The sequence below is a fragment of the Glandiceps talaboti genome, chromosome 13 (genome assembly GCF_964340395.1).
Source record: "Glandiceps talaboti chromosome 13, keGlaTala1.1, whole genome shotgun sequence".
In the NCBI taxonomy this organism is placed as follows: Eukaryota; Metazoa; Hemichordata; class Enteropneusta; family Spengelidae; genus Glandiceps; species Glandiceps talaboti.
In genome coordinates this window covers 13,030,132-13,052,390 of record NC_135561.1, presented here as the reverse complement: position 1 = coordinate 13,052,390, position 22,259 = coordinate 13,030,132, and the positions used below count along the sequence as shown (strand labels likewise).

Genomic DNA, 22,259 nt, shown 5'->3' with positions numbered 1-22,259 from the left:
TTGTTTATCACAATACTAATGTGTACTTCACATATCTTGTACATCTCCAGAATGCAGGATAGGGTTAAGACCGTATAATTCAATTGCATATATAGAAATTTCCTTATATAATATGCATAGCTGTGAAATATCTCAACAAAATCATTTCTCCCCTCCCCCACCATAAAATTTGACTGCAGCCTTATATTCTAATTTTTTAAACATAAAAATATGATCGATTTGGAACCGCTTTAATCTTATTATTACGAAACTAAGAATAATTTTTTTATGTTATGAATGCAGAGAGAGAGAGAGAGAGAGAGAGAGAGAGATTGGTGCATGTCATGGAATGTCGAACTTTCTACACTAACCCATTCACACGTAAACTAGGTCACACTGGTCGGTTATCAGGGGCAATACGGTATGCAGGTATTTGTAAAGTACTTTGAACCCGAAAAGGACGTCGACTTCTAACAAAACAAAATGTTCTCGCACTCACACTGACCACTGACAGAACACATGCATGTTGGAGCCACCTTTTTTTTTCTGTGTCAGTTTTTGACAAATCTGTTCGAATGTGCTATATAATAAATGTAGTGTGTCATTCACTCCACGAAAATTGTATTTGCACCACGCATCATGTGTAAGATTATACCACAGACCACGATATAGAGAAGATTGATATAGCATTTATAAGTTTACACGATAGCCTAGTAGTATGCGTATATGTTTACCTGTGATTTTCTGCTAAATCCTTTGAAAATGCTCATAGTTACCAGTATACCTTCCCAAGGCATTGGAAATTAGGTCGAGGAAAAGCGGCCATTTTACCATTTCAGTGAAAATGAAATCCTTGGTGTACACACACACACACACACACACACACACACACACACACATATATATATAAACAGGTTTTGAAAATTTGAACCAAATTATATGCTATAGACCCTACATAACTGTTTCGTGAGGTGCGTAGTCCTCACTCATCAGGGGTTGAATGGAATATAGTATCTAAGTATACTATATTGTCATGTAAAATATGACATGTAAAATATGATATATGGGTTAGTGTAGAAAGTTCGACATTCCATGACATGCTAAATATAGTATATATATCTAAGTATACTATAATGGAATATAGTATCCAAGTGCGTCACTTCAGTGTTACTCGTTGTATGTCATCCTTATCTGGTTTTACAGAAATGTCCCTTTGATACATAGCTTAAGATAAAAGTACCACATCACTTTTGATTTTTCCGCACGACGAGAAACAACATAGTTTTTTTTATTGCCTTATTTAATTTATGACAGTATTGTTTGCCTTGTCTTGCCAAACATTTATCTTCAATCAAAGCTCTTTGGACTACAGCCTGGGGTTACATGTACCCTCCAGCACAACAGAAGCTAAAGTATTAATAATATGTTTGTTTTGTATTGTTTGCACGGTAGAACTTGTAAATATTGATATGCAAATTATGACGCACGTCACGCGCTTACCTACACAAAGAAAGTGAATTGAAGTGCCCAGCATAGCCACACATATATAGCAACGCAACGCGCAAGCAAGCAGCAATCGTCAACATGGCGCAACAAATCAGCGCTTTTGCAACTCTAAGCTGGGTCTTCATCGTGGTATTCTCAGTAACGGAGGCCCAAAACATCATGGACGGTGTATTTGGTGTGTTGTCTCAGTGGCCTCAGCAAATTGCCAGTGGAAATCCGTTTGAAAATGTGACATCTGAGTGTTACATCGATACACAGAAGTATATGACTGATTGGAAGAGTTCTGTGATGATTAGATATGCACATGAAAGTAAGTTAAATTCACACCGGCGAAGTCTCACCAAAAAGAAAACGGTTTTATTTTCATAAGTCTTAATTGTAACTAGTAGCTGGTGGTGTGTTCTGCTTTTCATATGGTACCCGCCTCAGCATTCGACGAAATTGGGTCAACGTGTACGCAGTGGAGAGGAAATCAAATACTACTATTATGTGCTAAAAAGACCGCTTTTGTATTATGGCTCCGTACGTGCAGTCATGCAGTGATAATGTCAACATTTTGCACTACCGTCATGGTAGGATGGAATCGTACCGGGTATCTCCCAAACGTGGTCATTTTTTGTTTTCACGGCGACGTAACGGTAGCCAGTGCTATATTGCACCTAATGACATAAACCCTTGTTTATTAGTCTGGCTGTGAGTGAAGGCATGTTAATCGTAACGATACTGAATGGGAACTAGCCTATCGTTTATAGTATGTTGACGCATTCCGGTTTAATATATTCAGGATTATACATAAGGTAACAGTCAGAAAATATGTCGGGGGGGGGGTGAATTTTCGGTAAATTTCTTGTCTCGAAAAGGCAAAGACTGCTGATGTAATTTGTTCATATAGTCATTGATAGCCTGGAATCCATATATATATATATTTATTACATTTGTCTTTCCAATGGGGAAATAAAACATTCAAAAACCCCATCGACATGGATTCCAAGCTAGGAGTCATTTAAGAAAAAGTAAAATATAGAGTGACAATATATTAATCACATATTTTTACATACATTAATTTATTTTTCATTATCACCAAATTTAGTAATTTAAAAGCTGAATTAACTTTACCTGTAGTATGTTATATTTTTTATCTGACAGCAAACAATACATCAATAATTAGATGATTTTCATGTTGATTGCTGGTCGATTTTATTCATAATTAGTATAGTAACAAGCAGGAATTGTGATTGCATTGCAGGGTAGCTAGTATTTGGGTGACTGTAGACAGAAAAGTCTATCTGGTTTTATTTATTGTGCATATACCATATTATGTGAACAGATATTGTACACACATGTTTACTCCACAGGTGATTCAATGCTCTGCAGCATGTACAATGTTATGAGTATGAGGTAATTGTGTAACAGACCTGTTTACAACCACTTTTCAGTTGCAGCTAGGTTGTGTTTACTTAATAGATGTTGTTCTCCAATATTTTTCTTCGTTCAGCCATGCGTTGTCATGACATAGCCGCACATTGTCATGACATATAGCACCACTAGAGTATATATTCCATACTTTTTGTTCAACTTGGGCTCAGCATGGCATAATAATTGCTATCTCGATCTGTTATCCATTTTTTGCAGTGTACTACTCTAATGGATATATACGTGATGACTTAAACTCCACATTCAAAGATCCAGGACAATTTAGTAACTGTCCGTCTAAAATTGATGAAGCATCACCCTTTGCAACACAATATTGTTATACCACTTTTTATGTGGACGATAAGGTATGTTAATTGTTCACCTAATTCTACTAAGCCTTCTATGTTCTAGATGAAAGTGGTAAAAACTCAAGTATATATTTACTTTTTACTCAAGTGAAAATACTTATATTAAACCTCAATGTAACTGTTCTAGTAAAAATGTTGATGCATGCTGTCTTGATGGGTTGTTATAGAAGTATGTATTACTGAGGTTCAGTAGTGGTATAAGCAGGGCAGTGTGTGTGTGTGGGTGTGTTTCTTAGGGGGGCAACTGTGTATAAACTGGTATGGGGGGGGGGGGGGGTCCTCGGAGACCTCCCAACCCACACTGTTCTTGTACCAAAAATCCAAAAGAAGAGTCATTTGCTCATACCACCTGTATCACACAGAATAGATACTATAGATTGCTTTTAAGTGCTCCTACTTGCAAGAACTGTCAGGGTGCATTTGGGTAATATACTTATGATTTCATCTCCCAAATTTAAGCAAAAAAGAAAGAAAGAAAAGTAAAACTGGAAAGTTGGTAGTGAAAGTTGAATAAAAGTTTGAGGGTGCTAGTCAAGTGGGGGTACCCTTTCCTGGAGATTATTGAAATTAAAGGACTAAAAATTGCATTCTGGTGCTATTTTATAATGTTGATGTAGTAACAATATGAGATAAAATGTGATCATTTTCATTTCATTTTCATTTGAATAATTTCCATCGACAAACCCAAAGTAATCTCCACATCAAATACACATACAAGCAGTCTGGTGGTTTTACTTTAACTTGTTTATATGTGCACACACACATACACACACACACACATTTTTACCTCATATTATTACTACCTCGATCTTTTAAAATAACACCAGAAAGCATTCTTTTAGTCCGTTAATTTCAAACACACTTTAATTGATTTGCAATTTATTGAAGTGAATAAGGATTTTATAAATGTATGTAAATATACGTAGCAACTGAGATAACAAGGATTTATCTGATTACTAAACATGGGGATAGACATTCCACACATACACAGTGATGATTATACAACTGTATGTTTTCTCTAAATTTTATAGTTGTTGCCAGGGAGAGAATTTGAACTTGGATTATGTTTTCCTGACTCATGCACACTAGATGATATTGGGACATTTGGAGAAGAAGGTAGGTTAACAGTTACATTCATATAATATGGTGAAAGAATGTCAGAAACTTAATAAAGGAAAATTTCATTTCCATTTTCCAAGTATATATATGTGTTTCCTATTATCGATACAGATCCCAGGTCTTTTAAGTGGCCTTATCATTGATAACAAATTAATAAGGGGTATTTTATAGTTTGTGTTTTTTTAAAACAACATTACTGTTCAATGCTTTTCCAACTTTAAACAAAATTTGAAACAGCATCGACAAAGTGCATGTTTTTAATTCAATAAATTGCAAAAACTTTTTTTTTTAAAGTGTGGAAAAATATTGTTATTGTATATACAATACAAATATAATAGTTTGACACTTTTATATTTATTTGCAAGTTATTGCCAGTTGCACAACAATTTCAAGAGCTTGGCATATGTTGTGTCACATAGTTGTTGTTTTTTTCAAGTAGATCAATATGGTAATTTAACTTGTTTTATCAATTAAAAATCCGAAATAAATACCAAATTCACATGCATATAGTCACATAATGGCACGACTGAATTTAAAGAAATCCTTAGTTATTTTGTAGAATCTGAAGTCTCGAAGAGGCTTTGTGTTTGGGTATGTGTGTGTGTGTGTGTGTGTGTGTGTGTATGTGTGTGTTTACTGAAATCTGACAGGTTATTTTGACAATTGTCACCAAGCTCACACAGACATTTGATTTAAGAAATGTGAAGGTCCATTGACCATTCACAAGAAATAGTGGACTCGGTAATTTTAATTAAAAAGACAACATAAAACTTCTTTCGATCTGTAATGTCTGTACATTTGATGAAAAGAAACCAATAACACAGAGACCATATGCAAAACAATGGAAAACATGACTATTTGAATTAGACACTCACATATGAAAAAAAAAATACATATATATATATATATATATATATATATATATATATATATATATATATATATATATATATATTATATATTATATATATTTATAGTAGGTTCAATTTATTTGTTAAAAGGTGTAAAATACTTATACCCAAGGCCAACTTTGAAGGTTCAATTCTCATGGGGTGGGTGTCCTCAAGAGAGCTACCCTTTCAGAGCAGGAGATATTGTGGCTATGTAAGTAAAAGTGTTTGTGTTGTTCTTTGCAAATAATGTTTCCGGGTTTTTGAGATAATTTGGTTTCAAAGAAAGTTAATTAACATTCCTTATTCAACGCTAAATTATATCAACCAAAATAACCCATAGCAACTACAAACAGATAAACAAATGAGTTTTGCTATGAATATATTACTTTCATAATGACAGTTAATTCAATGAAACACAAACAACTGAGCTTAAATTAGTGATCCCAAATGATATCATGATTTCAAGATTTTTTCACAATTTGCAGTTGCTGTGGTCATTTACATGGTTGCTAAGTATTGGGTTGGAATGTAATTAAATTTCACTGATACCCATAATGCAATGTAATTTTGCAGGCTAATGTACCAGCTACATGTACATGTACCTATGAATGTTATGTACTGAAAGAGACTTTGTCAGTGATGTTACTGAAAGAACAAAATACATGAAGAATTTAGCTATTGTATGATTTTGTGAACTAAATATATCTTTATGTGTTGAGAAATAGGTCTGCCATTAAATAGGATTTTTCAGTTTATTGTGACTTTATACTTTGACAAATAAACTTGACATATGACCTAAGAAACTACTATGTTGGTGGCTTTTTAAAATTAATGATTTCCAATGATCATTTTGAGAGGTTTGAAGCTGCGTTTATATGCATTTTATCATATTTTTTTTTAAAAGCTGGGTTTACCAGTAAAAAAATTTTTGGCATAATTTTGAAAAGCTGAACACAAACTTAATAAATGATGATGACAAAATTAATGATATGTTGTGAAAATGATAAAAATGTAAAAATAAAAAAAAAATGTAAAAAAAAAAATAATACCCCTGTGCAGTCAACTGGTCTAGCAATACCAGAACAACAATTGTAATGTTTAGTAATGAAATTTCTATTCAGAGTCAAAAAATGTCTTGGACGTAAATTTCAAATTGTAATGTTATAGAATATACTATGCATCAACATTAAACATTGTACTAGAATAGTTTAATCAAGGTTTTAGTTCATATTTAAAGTATTTTCACTTATGAGTTAAACAAAATTACAATGCAACTTGTGTCTCCTAACTACAATTTCACTTTATTTTATTTTGATACCTAAACTTCCTTCCAGAATTGTCTGCGTTATTATACTCATATTTTTAATCATCGGGACTGTGTACAGCAAAATCAGATCAAGGAAGACATGTGAAATTAGCATGAAAATGACTCGTAACCACAGAGAGTTAAACACTATCAGCGGTAGTAAGGTCAATATGATTGAAGCTGCTGTAGACCATGATGTATCAGAACCCAATACAGGACCAAATAATGCAGATTCGGTTTCAAATCAGAATACACAAGCAAATATTCCAAATGATGAACACACACAAGAAGACATGAACATTGAAGAAGGCAATGGGAAGAAGAAATCCTGCAAAGGTAAAAAAAATACTAAATAAATGCTCCTGTTGTATACTTCAATAATGTAATAATTATGATTGTTTTTATAACTGATGTCTTAGTCTGAATACGAGTAATTAAATTGAGAAAACTATTATCATTCCAACTCTAAATTACTTAATACTGGGTCAGAACATTAAAAGGGAAACACCACACCAGGAAATACAACTATTTTCATGAACTTTAGGTTCTGGAGAGTCCTTTCACCTCAATTGTTATTTTCAGAGGTAAACTCTTGCCTCATGGGTATTAGCAACTGCTATATGAATATTGATTGGATGAACATTGAATATTCATTACTACTAAAGGTTTATTGCCTATAGATAAATAGTCATGAATACATCTTCCTGTCTACTAAGAGACATGAGACACAGATCATGTAACACTGATAGAAATATAGAGGTGAAAAAGTGTTGTATCTAAATTGCAACCAAGTGAAATTATTGTCATGTGAACTCATGAAATGACTCCCCGGAACCCAAAGTTAATGAAAATACCTTTATTTCCTGGAATAGCATTGCCTTTTAAATGTGTACATGAATACCAATAGCCTGTTTACACAAGGCTATGTGATTTTGCTTTTCTATCTCACTAACTGCTTGCACTAACTGCTAGCAATGGCAAACATTTAATGTTGTTTGAAAATTATAATTACTCAAACTGATTGGTGTGAAAAAATGCAATCAAAATAATTGGCTGCAATGGGGAGTCATACCGTACATCAGTCTGATTTGTTATATTCAAATGAAGGCAGTATTTAACTGTACCATCTTTGAGATGAGCGAGCACAAGTCGAGTGACGTAATTTACATTTTATTATGAATATTGCATAACAATCGATGAGCAGGCATGCTGATAACTATCCAGGGTGTAGCTAAATTAATTATTTTTCCGTTACTAGCATTACAAGTGGTTATATATAGTGACACTGGAAAGCAAACTTGATGCAGATCGTGATATAAGCAGGCTATATGATCTTTGACAGAGTCTGGATTCTTTTCATGATTGTTTTTTCCATGCCTTGCAGACAAACTCCAAGATTGTCTTTTGTCCTTTTCTGTTATTGACTGTGCTCGCAGTATACTGAGTATGGATCATAGCAAGGACAGTATTCAGTGTTTGAATGGGATCCGTGTTATCAGTATGTCTTGGATTATAGTACTACACTGCTATCTGATGACAGTCACTGGCCAAATCGTTGGTAAATATTATTATTATTCATATTTCAACTAATCAATTAAAATGGGATATAGTCAAACCAGTTGTATAATTGAGACCCTAATACGATAGGTTGCAATGCGAATGCTTTAATTTTATGTGCTTACAGAGATTGCAATGGATTGTAAGTTGGAGTTGAGAAAATATACAGTTAGGGGCCACTGTGCCACTATGGGTCTGTGTTTAGGACAATAATCATAAAGTGTTTTGTAGAAAAGTACTACATAAAAACTAACTTTATATATGACATACTAGCAAGTTTACCTATTATTTACCTACTGACTGGAAATTTGACTCAAATAATTATATCACAAAATACTTGGTCAATCGTGTAACTTTAATGATAGTAGCCTTGATCCCTGCAATAGCTGCCATTCAATTAATTATACAAGTTTGTTTCTTTATATGAGTGTCATTATAATACCACTGCTTGTTTTTAGTCTTTAGTCAAAAGTTTTATAATATCAGAAAAAAAGAGAGAAGTTCATAATTTTTATGTGGTTTATATTCATATCATTCTTTTATGCAGGAAATCGCCAGTATGTTGATTCATATGTACAAACGTACGTGCCAGTTACTGTTCTCTGGAGGGGTGACCTTGGTGTAGAAGCATTCTTTGTACTAAGGTAAAATGCAATATTTTAATTCTTACATATTAAAAGTATGGAGGAAGCCGAGGTTGTAGGAAGGGGCCATGTGCTCTCATCCTGAGCTGTCAAATATCAAACACCAAAGAGACACATGCACGTTGGTATTTTCCATGACCTCAATATTAATTGCCATATTTTTTTAATGAAAATTAGCAATGTCCACCATAACTCAAAAATGCAAATACAAAGACTCCATTCAAGTGTCTACACCCATATTATCAATGGTAGGGCATTCTTTATGGACTTGACCTTGACTACTATCTTCAAAATCAAACAAGAAGATGCTCTTTGACAACAAGTTTATACAATAACTTGTGAAGTTCCATTTATAGGAACTCCAGTCTATTGTCTATAAATGCCATATTATCAGAGATAAGCTTTGTGATATTTCAATAGCCCTCACTTTCAGGTTTATTTCAATTGAACTTGACTAGTGAAGTTTAATGTATCCTTACAATATTTAATTAAGTTTATAAACCAACAATGATTTGAGAGAGTCCTTTCAAAAAACAAACCTTTAGCCTTTCCTGATATAATCAATCTTCTTATAAGGGACTTAGGGTTAAAAAGTAATTTGCCAAATGCATCTTTAAGTTTTATACCAACTTAGACATCATTTGATAAATATGTAAACCCATTTTCACAGTGAATACATGTAGCCCATTCGACTATCTTACCCACAATCCTCTCTGGTTGGTATATTTTGAGGTTCCTTATAATACGTTCCTCAATAAGCCATATTTCTTAACATTCTAAGCATAATAGTTATGTTTAATAATATGCAGCAAACATACCTTTAAGAAGAAAAAAAAATAAAGTTCCAAATGTTGCATAAAATGCTCTAAAAACTAATTTAAAACATGTTGGGTGAATAAAATATATACTTTTCAGTGTGTCAAAATATCACCAACTTGGGTGGTCAGTTTGTATGCAGAGTTTTAATATGTAAATTCCTTTTGTAAAACCTATTCACAAAAATCTATATCCATGGCATAGTCATAACAGGTGTATATATTTCCCTTACTTTCATTACAAATATTCTGGATTTCAAGAAAGTCTGCAGACAAATTTCGAAAATGCCTATCTCCTTCTATAATAAATCAATGACATTTGAACCAATGAAAATTTGCATTCAAAACTCAACATGGGCAATTCTATACTTTGCTTTGTTAATTGTCTGACTTGAAGGTGATACCCCAGTACAATTCAGAGAGACTTGTGGGTAAAACAGTGTAGCCATCTAATCAAACTTTCATTGTCTCATATTATCAGTGTCTTGTATTAGTATTGTCCATATTATAATTGAGTCACTTAAATTCTCATAGTTGTGCATTCTATATTCCATTGCACATACATTTTGGGGTGCTTTACAAAGAAAGACTTTAACTTAGATTCAGTAATCTATTTTCTTGCCTTTTTCAAGAACTATATGCAACTTCCAAGGTATATGTTGGTTTGACCTGTTCTCTTGTTATGATTTGTTGCTCTTTCTGTTCCTGTTCTCTTGGTGAAGCCATTGGTAAAATACAGTTGTCTTGCAAGTCCCTGTGAGCTGTCCCTTACAACAATATGTTAATAAAACATTGCAAAAAGAGACAGCAAATTGGTACATATCAAACTTCAGGTATACCTGAATTACATATTGTACTTGAAAAACATGAAACTTGAGTGTACTGTTTCAAATGTTTGTGTGTCACAGTAAAGTACCCAGTGCAATGAAAGATATGTAGCACCAGACCACCACGCTTTAATATCAGTTTACATAGTAATATGAACACATGGCTCAGCATGTGGATAAAAACATTTTTTAAATACTGATACAGTTGTGCTACAATGCCATTGTCACTATTTTGTTCATTGCAGTGGGACACTCGTATCGTATCATACCTTGAAGCAATTAAACAAATGTGGTGGACCAAGAAAATTCCAGTGGCATTATTTCTACCTCCATCGATACTTGCGATTGACCCCAGTGTACGCCTTTACCCTGATGTGGTATTCAACTTTGGCCCTTCACATGGGCTATGGTTTATATTGGTTTGGTTGGCAATTTGGACAAGCTGTGTGCAGCCATACTGTATGGTTGAACTTGGTCTATCTTCAAAATTTAATACCTTTCCCAGGGTATCTTAATGCAGTATGTATAAATTCTTAAAACTCTGAAGATATTGCAGGTTTTTAATACAACTGAACTATAGTGCTATAGACATGGTGTGGTATCTGTCAGTCTGTCTGTCTGTGTGTGTGTGGACAACTTAAACTAATAAACTGCCAGACCAGACATTGGTATTTGGTTGGGACATTATTTGTGGTGTCTATTTGGGAATTGTTCACAGCAAAGTGATCACATCACAGGTGTGTGGTTTTGGTAAAAAATGTCGTTTTTGGTCACTCAAAATCTATAGGGCAGATCGGTCTGAAATTTGGTAGGGATGTTGTTAGTGATGTTTAGATTTAGAATTGTTCATAACATGAGGATCCCATCAGTAATATGCAAATTAGGGCTAAAATGTGTCTTTTTGGCCAAAAATCTATAATTCCAAAACTTTTAATCAGATTGGGCTGAACATTGGTGGGAGCATTCCTAGGGGTGTCTAGATTAAGAATTATACATGACATGGTGACCCCATCTGACAATGATAAACAAATTAGGTCTCAAAATGTGTCTTTGTTGTCAAAAGTCTATAGTTCTAAAACTTCTGAGCAGATTGGGCTAAAATTTAGGATTGAGGATGCGTCTGGGAATGTGTAGATAAAGATGTATTCACAACATCATGATCCCATTGGCAATATGCAAATTAGGTATAAACATCTTAGTTTTGGTAAAAAACCACATCTCAAAACCTACACAGGGAATTGGGCTGAATTTTGGTAAGGCGTTTTCTGGAGTTATTCTGCAGTTATCATTAAACCGTTAGCCTTAGTAACCATGACTACACCTTTAGCAACAGTGAAACTAGGAAGGCTTAGGCAAGGGAATAAAATTCAGAAAATGGTGCAAATCTGCTTAGTAAGAAGACCACACTAAGAGCAACAGCCAAATGATGGTGTATATTGTAAAGGTAATAACAGGGATTAATAGGCAAATGAATGAAAATGGATGAGGATTGAGTATTTATTTTGGATTTTTTAATTTACAAAACAATTTTATCATGGCTTCCTATTTGAAAATCAATGTGAAACAACATAGATTAAGTCTGTGTTTGTAGCTCAATTCAGTGTAAAAAGCTCAAATGTTTGTAAAAGGTTTGTTATTGTACGTACAATAAAGATTTTACATATTTATCAATCTTCTGCAATTTATTGAGTTACAACCAAGTGTTTGGGATGTGTTGTTTCATACTGGTTTTCCAAGTAAGAAGGCATGGTAAAATTGATTTATGAATTAAAAATCCAAAACAAATACCCAATCCTCTTCCATGTGGCTAATTTTAATACGGGTAATATACTTCTACAATTAGCCCATTTCAGTGTAGGAGTATTTAATATCTTTATTACGCTAATGTACCCAATTAGAATTATGAATGACAGTTGTATTAAAGGTATATCTTATCTTATCTTATCTATATAGATCAGGGATAATCTTCCATAAGAATTGACATTGATCCTTAAATAAGTCAAGTTGTGATTGCTTAAGTTGTTACATCCCAGTGACACTTTGTAGTGTATTATATGTGATTTTTTGTTTCACAATCTTATGGAAATATTATGAGATTACTGGGAAAGCCAATTGGGTGCTGTGATTGACAACAATATAGAAACAGACAATAATTGTGTTCAGTTGCTAAAATTTGGAAAGTAACAACTGAACCTATTAAAACTGTCAAGTACACGCATACTTGTCACAATGAAGTTAACAATCAACCAATCATTGATAACTGTTTGGATGTCAAGGTTACATAAAATTTATCTATTGATACTCACCAGATGATTGCAATCTTTTGTTCTTACTCATTGTAGTGTATGGCATGGTCATGGTACGTAGCTGTGGACATGCAGTTATTTATCTTCAGTCCTTTGTTTATCCTTCTTTTCTACAAGTATGTCATAATTTTTGTTTATTGTTTACTAGCTGCTATCATGTATTACATTTCTGCAGTGTACATATATACGTATGTACATATGTACATACGTTCATAAATACCTACATACATACATCACATATACATACTTAATGTACATACATACATACATAAACATATCTACATCCAGACACACATAACTCACACACACACATATATTCATGTACATACATGCATGTACGTGCAAAACATGTATATTAGACTGATTTTTCATTTGCTTAATTAATTTACGTTGTATCTGTCACTGAAAGTAATAAGTATGTACAAGTCATGAATATTCATTTTTAAGCTATTGCATATGCATTTGTGATGACTCCCATGAGGAAATGTTGTCCATCGCAAAAATACTCAAAAGAGGCAAACATTCGAATTATTTACTGAAATTGCACAAAGCTTAGGTGGAGTAATATCATGAAATGACTCCAGAACCCAAAGTTTATTAAAATGTGTTCATTACATGGAGTGAGGACATTTGCCTTTAACATAAGCCGTGATTAGCAAGACCATTCAATGATCCAGGCTACTGATCAGTGTTAATCCACAGTCACTGTGAGTGAGACATTTCATGCATCCTGTGTTACACTGTAATACACTGTAATATATATCATGTGTAAATTCGTAAATTGTCACTGTGACAGTATCACCAAAGATTTTTATTTCAAGCTAAGCAGTGAAGAAATTAATTTCTTTTGGATTTTAGTACAGTTGTAGTTTGTTTTTTTTGCTGAAATCTATTGAACACCCAAATGTAAACCTCATGAGGTCACAAAAGTGTTGAAATATTTGGATCTTGATTGTCAAAATCATGAGAAGATTCTCTTTTCCTAAATTTGTATTTCTGATTGATGCATTTTTTAATTAGGAATCGGATTGCTGGATATGTTGTAAGTGTTGTTTGTGCTATTGCAGCATTGGGCTTTTGTTGGTTAATCGCAGGCACATTTGCATAGTAAGTTGATTTGAATTATTATTTTGGTCAAGATTAAACCTCAGTGGTACATGTACAAGCTCTTAGCAACAGAATCAAAACTTATCAACAAAATATAGTGTAGGGGTATATCATTAAAAAAACATAGTGTAAGTTCCTATGATCTCTAAATGTGGCAGTGATCAGACATCCATACCTTTGTATGAGAATGTCTTTTCGTTATGTTTTAAAGAAAAGTAAGAAGAGAGAACTGTCTGTACAGAATATGTCCATCATTTCTACATCTATTAAATGGAATTTGGATTTGACTTTGACATCCATATTAAAGGTCAAATTGCATATTGTCAATAAATTTAATTATGAAGCTTTGTATATATGTATAGACGTCATTGAAATTTGTACAATAACTTTGCCATAAAACACACAATCTGATTAAAATTTGATGTAGTGTACACTTGCAATTTCTTTTTCGCTGTTATGTTTACTTTTTGTGAGCACTTGATCATTATATACATACATCTGACACAGTACCGTATGTTTTCCCAAACCCAATCTCGTACTTACAAGTAGCCAACCAGAATCCGTCTTACAATATAACACTGACAACGTTCGAAATTATAAGAAAGAGAATGACGAAACAATAATGAATACATCGTTGTCTGTGCTCTGTGCTCATGCTCTTTTCGAACAGAGTGCTTTGAGGTATTGTATCCGAATATTTTGGCGTATTACGCATTTTCATTGGTTGAGTTAATTCACCTAGCATTCTCATGTTGCTCAGGCAAAACCTATGGTATTGTGTCAGATGTATGCAACAGCATTCACTTAAGACAAACTATAGTACACACAACAATTGTACACTACATCGGATTTTAATCAGATTGGGGACTATGTGTTTGATTGAAGGCTTCTTAAATTCATTGTATCCATATTACCACAGTCTTGAAGGTGCCAGCGTCTGGTATGACAAACCATACTACAGGATATCTCAGTATCTGGTTGGAATAATTCTGGGATATGTACTGCACAATCTTAATGGCCAGGAAAAGAAGATCAATAGGGTATGGAAAATTATTTTTCATAAGATGAGTGTCAGGATTCCAGGCATGTTGAAGTAAATTTTACTTTTAAATTGACTTTCATACCAACCTTTAAGATGCATGATGTTAATGAACTAGTTCTTGTAAGCCAAATTGCCAGAAAAATCATATGTCCATGGTGCATGTCAGGATTTCAGCAAAATCACTGATAAAATGTATGTTGAAAGGTTCATGGCAGATTTCAACTAAGTCTCAGATCAAACTTTGGCTTACAAGTCATTAAAAAAAATTTTGTGCCATTATTTGTCAGGATTTTGGCGTAGCTGCTGGTAAACATTTGACTTGCAGACTGGCAGGAAGTTTCACATTAATTGTGGATTTCATTCAAAACTGTCACACATTAGTCTTTGTCAGTAAATTGTATGGTTCAAGTCTTTTGCCTATGTGCACTGATGTGCCTTTTTGAGCTTGAATGTTGAGTTAGTGCATGGAAGGGCTACAGGAATGAGTTATGTCCATCCAGACACACATATATACAGTATTTGTCACGACGTACAACATCAAGCATGTACTACACATGTACATGTACTATATAGGCAACTGAAGTGTATGTAAAATTAGTAGTTCTAAATTCTTTCGAGGCAATTCTTTTGGCTCCAGTACTAAAATATATATTGGACAAGTAATGCTTGAAATGTACTAAACACTTTCCAATCAGAATAAGTTATCTACTGTTGCTCTTTTGTTATAATTGCTGTTATTGTTGTTCTGTGTATGGATGGGGGTGGTGGTGGTGGTGGGGGGGGGGGGACTTTTGAACTTTTGATATGACAATGATTTCAATCCTGTGTTATTTTTCAGTGGCTTAATGCATTTCTTTGGTTGATTGTCTTTTCCGTTGGAATCTATGTGGTCTATAGTCGTACTTGGCAGGGCCAAAGCTTACCAATTACATATAGTTATGTGTATGAATTACTCCATCGAACTCTATTCTCTGTATGCATAGCATGGGTTATATATGCATGTGCTACAGGAAATGCTGGTAAGTCTTATCTCAAATATAATTGGAAAACTTTATTTTAAGGGACTTCACACAGTGTTGCAAAATTTACTTCTGTTAGAGATTGTCTGTCTGTGTGTGTGTGTGTGTGTGTGTCTGTGATGCAGATTGCATGTGTGCATTTGTGTGACAATGACTATTAAACTGCACATGCATGTATGTGTGTGTGTGTGTGTGTGTGTGTGTGTGTGTGTGATAAATTATACTTGACAGAGACAATGACAAAATTATAACATAAAATTATGAATTATAAGCTGGAGTACTCAATTCAATATTTCAGCTAATGATTTTACATGTTCATCGTGGATTGCAGATTACATGATGTAAGAATCATCATTCTCACAAGAAATGGTCAATTTTATAATGATGGTCATGACACTATCATGCTACATATTGACATTTAAAAAACAACTGTAAAACTGTTCTCCCAATCTCTAATGCCTGTACATCTGATGGGAAGAAACCTATAAGATAACAATGGATAAGATAACTACCTAAAACTAGACACTCGTGAATGAGAAAAAAAAAAGAAATCTACATTCCAAAACATTCTAAAATTGAGCGTAATTGAAAGCACATAATTTCTTTATGGCCTATCAGACGCTGATGGTCTAAAATGGGGTGTTGGATTTTGGCCAAAATGGATCCAAATGATGTCGGGGGTTTCCAGTGTTGGCTGCATATACATGCACACCTCTAACTGAACTGTATACTGGTATCATCTTTGGGGATTTTAAGTGTACCAGGAACTGTTTTACACTTATTATAAATTGCTTCCATGTATTAATGTTTTTGGTAATAGCTAATCTTTGGTGTGTTTCATTAAACAAACACAAAGCACTGGCACAATTTATTTGTCCATATATTTTGTGTTCTGGTTCATATGTACCTGTAGGGTTCCAAACTTGGGTCACTACTGTATAACATTGCTTGGAAGGGATGATCAATTCTCAGAATGACCACTAGAGGGCAGTTTGAAAAGGCAATATAGCAATTATGAACTTAATAATTTGATGTGAAAATAAGTTAAAAGTGAAACATGATTATGAAATGCAATAAGTGGTATAAATCAATACAATTCCATTTGTTAATTAGGTGAACTTCTCCTTTAATGATTTCCAAGCTAATTATTTCAATTTAACTAATTACATATTCTGATTATTTCAGGGTTCATCAATACTTTCTTATCTTGGAGGATGTGGTTACCACTGGCTAAAATGAATTACGTTGCCTACTTAGTTCACTTAACCATCATACAAATCTACACTGGTAGCTCTCGTTATATGCTATATTATTCAACTATGCATATGGTAAGTATTAAATTATTACAGCATATATATTGAGGTAGCACTGTGAGATTAGTTGCGTTGAACATACGCTTTCTTGGGCAAGCAGCCCAGTTTTTCAGATATCCGGAAAATGGAAGTGGGAGAGAGAGACTGAGAGCTTTCCACACCTGTATTAGGTCTGATTCCCATTTTCATTTCAGTTCCTGACGTGAAGAAGGACCTATGGTAGCTTATGCTTCCGATTATCATCAACATAGTGAATCTCAAAGTGCTTTGATAGAATACTATGACAACTCCTTGAATTGCTAGTGCAAATGTGGCATATTGGGATAACTGAAGGAGTACTTGTAGTATTCTATGTCACCATATTTTCATGAGCACTGAACAAGTGAAATTGCAGTAGAAACACTGCAAGGACACATACAAATATCTCGAGTACCCACATTAGGGCTCACTGGGAATATGGTTCTGTGATTTTTATGATATGTTAATCCAAAACAACACATTTCTATAAAATGATACTGTGTGATTGTACGCCTTTATGTACAAGGAATGATTATGTTCTCATTTGCATATCATTTGCATGTAGAGTAGATATGCAAGAACATTTTCAGTATTGTACTAGTCTTTAATTAATCAAAATACCACTAATATCTACCCATAACAGTGCAAGTAATCACCAGTACATATGTAATAATTAAATACTGCATAGAGATTAACATGGCTACACCTAAAATCTTTTGATAAACTGGTAATATGATCTGCTGCAGTCTGAATTTTATTAAAACCAAATCTGAATTGTAAAGGCATGGCTAATGTTGCTTGTGTAATACTGTAATTATCATCAGTCATAGAATTTTAAAGTGAAGACTATAATGTGTATGAATGTAAAAGATATGTTTGTTAAGAGATGACATTAACTCAATCATATATAGTATATAGTGCTTAGAGGAATATGTTGAAATCCAAGACAAATGTTGCTTGTATTTGTTTGATGCACATGTTTTCTGTAAAATATAACATCTTGGGTTTGCACGCGATTACATTTAAGGAACCGTTTGTTAATTTACTTCATTTACATATCATACGGTAAAACCATCATGTTATTACTGTATATTGTTTTTTTAGATTACCGTTTCCATATATTTTTGTTTATAACAGGAACTTTATAATAGCAGCAAGAAAGCAAGAACAATTGAAATGCATATGACAATGCTTACCACGTCATCTGTATTTCCCTTTTTATAGATCACTCTGTTTGCTGGAATATGGCTGATAACCTATGGTGTATCTTTCCTCATAGCCACGACTGTTGAAATGCCTTTCCTTAGACTCGAGAAGGCTTTAATTCCAGGAAGAAAGAAGTCAAATTAGATGTCCTAGAATCCCTCCACTGTGAAAAATTGAAAACATAGTTTTCCTACATTTGATATGGACATGTATAGACAAGCAGATCAGACAGATGGACAGACAAACAACAGACAGACTGAGACATGCAGAAGAGACAGACAGACAACAGACAGATGGACAGACATAACAGACAAACATACGAGGTAGAGCATACAGACATGCAGAACAGACAAACAGATAGGCAAGCAGGACAGATGCAGGCAGGCAGAACAGACAGACAGAGCCCCGGGGGAGGGGGGTACCACTGGCCAGGTCGGGTAGGGTTGTGTGGCCAATGCTGTCAACCCCAGACCCCATTTCAGACCAATTCTGACCCAAAACCAATACCCCATATTAGACCGTTCAACTTTTTAGAAGACCCCATTTTAGACCAATCTTTAATTTATGGTTGAACAATGAATAGTGTTGCACATGCGCAATTAACATAACAGTGCATTATAGCATGATATCTAAGAACTTGCATTTCAGGGGGTGTGCATGCTATCTCATAATCACCGATATGAAAATGTCAACCAGTGCGGGGAAATTCCCAGAGAAATTCCCAAAAATTCAGAACTAATAGTCAAGAATTTATTTAGGAGTTTCTTCCAGGACCCCATTTTAGACCAAACAAAATAAACAATTTTGAAAAGTGGACCCCATTTTAGACTCATTAGCTCTAAAAATACAGTACCCATTTTAGGCTAAAGGGCTAAAAATCCTACCCCAAAGGGCAGTACATATACGTATACCCAATAGGCAGGAGTACCCCCCCCCCTCCTCCTACCCGAGAGACAGACAGACGAGCTGATAGATAATAGATCAATTGTCATAACCATAACTTGATACAACTTTTGATAGTTTGTTTTTAGATCTGTTTATCCACCGAAATGTAACAAAAGTCAACAACAACCCCCCCCCCCCATTAATCATATTTTGTTTTAATAATAATGTTAATAATGTTAGTTTTTATATAGCTCTTCCCAACTCTGCACTCAAAGCACTTTACAATTAGCAACTTGTACTTGTCATCAAGATTGGGGAAATCATGATTTAGAGTAGTGAAAACAATAATTTGAGGTATGTGATTTTTTTTAGGAACAAGCTTTATATATCTCAGATAGTTAACTGTATTATTAATTAGTGCAATTGTAGTATGTGTTACATGTATATTTCTTTCAACAACCACTTAAGAGGAAATTGTAACTACATTAGTCCTAAGAATCAAGCCCTTGTAGAATTTATTTTGAAAATAGATCAGTATTGCAAAGCATTTCAATTGAAGCATCTGTATAATTCAGATGGTTACGTTCATTTGCACAGAAATATGTAGGATAATGTCATAATAATGTAGTGCCTTGCATATCACATGCAGATACTTATATCAAAGATTGTACAACTCTTATTGTATGGTTTATTATATGTTTGTGTAATATTTTAATATACATTTATCCTATATTAAGCAAATTACTATTTTTGTCTATTAATCAAAATGTTAATAATATTGTTTACAGTAGCTAAATCAGGAACTATAAATGTCTTGGTGTTGTATGCATATATTTTTTTTCTGTTACTCGTCACCCATATGATCCCCTTTCAATTTAATATTGAACCTTTTTTTTTTTAAATGAGTAGCTATATTGTCATTGTGTAAACGTAGTGTGCATATTATCAAATTAGTCTTTAATCTGACCATACGGATGAGGATTGGCTATTTAGATTGGATTTTTAATTTACCAAACAGTTTTATTATGGCTTCCTAATTGAATAATTTTTGAAACAACATAGACCAAGTCTGTGTTTGTAGCTCAATCCAGTGTAAAAAGCTCAAAGTGTGTAAAATGTTTGTTATTGTACATACAATAAGAAAGATTTTACATTTTTGTCAATCTTCTGCAATTTATTGAGTTACAACAAAGTATTTGGGAAATGTTGTTTCATATTGTTTTTCAAGTTGGAAGCGGTAAAATTAATTTATAAATTAAAAATTCCAAATAAATACCCAATCATCATCCATGTGGACACTTTAAGGTACACGGTGAAGGGGCGCTCTTGCACATCGGTCAACCTCTCCCTGGGAGAGAGGAGACTGATGAGGGCAGAGTGACATGACATATCTTATAGTCTAATTACCACAGGTGTTTTGTTTTTTGAAAACACATTCCCATATATATCGATCAGTATGTGGAATATTATTTACCTTGCACTAGAGTGTCTAAATGAACTTCTTCTCATGTGTACCTGTAGTAATTTTATGTATGGATTTATTTTGGAACAGATGTTATATTGCCCAATACGTAGAATGATTGTTACTTTTGTGTTGTACTGGCTGAGTAGTAAAACTCTATTTCAGATACAAGAATTGTGGCTCATCCAAATTAGAAGCATTTGCCATATGTTAATATAATAAAACATATTGTGTTGGTCCACTTCACATGATGTGTCATATGAATTCGACTCCTGAGTTAATCTGGCCGACAGGGTACTTTTAAATTAGTCATAAAATATTAGACATTTGCCTTCGTCTCTGATACGTCATAGTGTCATTTTATTATATTCATGTATATTACATTTATCTGCTTAAAATTGAAATAAAGTTTGCTTTTTGTGCATTTTCTTTAGTAGTTTGCCTCATTTGGAACGGACGTTTTAAAATGAATTTTGCTCTGATATGCAAATTATGGTTAGAGTAAACTATATAAATAAATACTGACAGAAAACATAACAATTATGTTGAATACTGTGGCAATATTTATGTATATATATATATATGTATATATATATATATATATATATATATATATATATATATATATATATATATATATATATATATAACTATTAAAAATAGTACAGTATCAAGTAAGATACACAGGAGCCGTTACACAGTGTTTCATGCTTACGCAATCATCGGACGACTAACGGTACAGTCAGTGATGTTCTACTATAAAAATTCTAAGGTTCCATTTCACGTGATATGGGCGTCACAGTGGAAGTTGGTCAGTACATATCTATTTTGATGTCGGCACTTTGAGATTAATTCTGATCGTTTGTTTAATAAATTGGATTTGTCAGCGTAGATGATACATAGTTTTTCTGCCAGACAGAGATCACATCGCTTTGAAACATTAGAATAGGATGGTGCGCGTGTGATGACAGACCAGTCGATGGTATACTCTCGACCTTGACCTTTTCTTTTCAATTTCCAGATATGTTTTGATAGCTCAGTACAGCATTGGTATTTCTCATTGGTGATGGATTGTTTGTGGTTGGCATGTCGGAGTTTGAAACTGTTATCCGTTAAACCAATGTATTGCTTGTTGCTATCGTTGGTCTTAACATTGGCACTGTACACGATATTACTGGATAGGCATTTTCCTCCAAGGGGGCACATGTCCTTAACTCGGCAGTTGCAGGCTACACTCACTGCTTTTTTCTCTGGTTCCATTATCTTTTTATTGTGTGCTTTAACAATGGATGCCATGTTCCCCATGCAGCTATAGCTCACTTTGACGTTGCCTCTGTGAAATATTTTGTGCAGTTTCGAACCTCTAGGGAAGTGCTTGTCAATTAAGTGGAGGAATTGGTTACCGATGTTTGATTTTACCGTTTTACTATAAGGTGGATTAAACCAGATGATATTTCTTTGTCTATTTTTTCTC

General features: G+C 33.8%; 1 protein-coding gene across 1 annotated transcript; it reads left to right on the top strand.

Moving 5' to 3' along the window:
* The first annotated feature begins 1,532 nt into the window (after positions 1–1,532).
* LOC144444730 (O-acyltransferase like protein-like) lies at positions 1,533–19,505 on the top strand. Its single transcript, XM_078134257.1, has 14 exons — positions 1,533–1,795; positions 3,118–3,263; positions 4,298–4,382; positions 5,387–5,489; positions 6,613–6,920; positions 7,969–8,142; positions 8,689–8,785; positions 10,673–10,946; positions 12,770–12,849; positions 13,754–13,840; positions 14,760–14,880; positions 15,721–15,901; positions 17,087–17,229; positions 18,457–19,505. The coding sequence occupies exons 1-14, from the start codon at positions 1,564–1,566 to the stop codon at positions 18,580–18,582; spliced, it is 2,157 nt and encodes a 718-aa protein (XP_077990383.1). The 5' UTR covers positions 1,533–1,563; the 3' UTR covers positions 18,583–19,505.
* The last annotated feature ends 2,754 nt before the right edge of the window (positions 19,506–22,259 follow it).

Coding starts and splice junctions, on each gene's coding strand:
- LOC144444730 (XM_078134257.1), top strand. CDS start 1,564: ATGGCGCAACAAATCAGCGCTTTTGCAACTCTAAGCTGGGTCTTCATC. Junction 14,881..15,720: donor AGGAAAAGAAGATCAATAGG/GTATGGAAAATT, acceptor GTTATTTTTCAG/TGGCTTAATGCATTTCTTTG. Junction 17,230..18,456: donor ATTATTCAACTATGCATATG/GTAAGTATTAAA, acceptor CCCTTTTTATAG/ATCACTCTGTTTGCTGGAAT.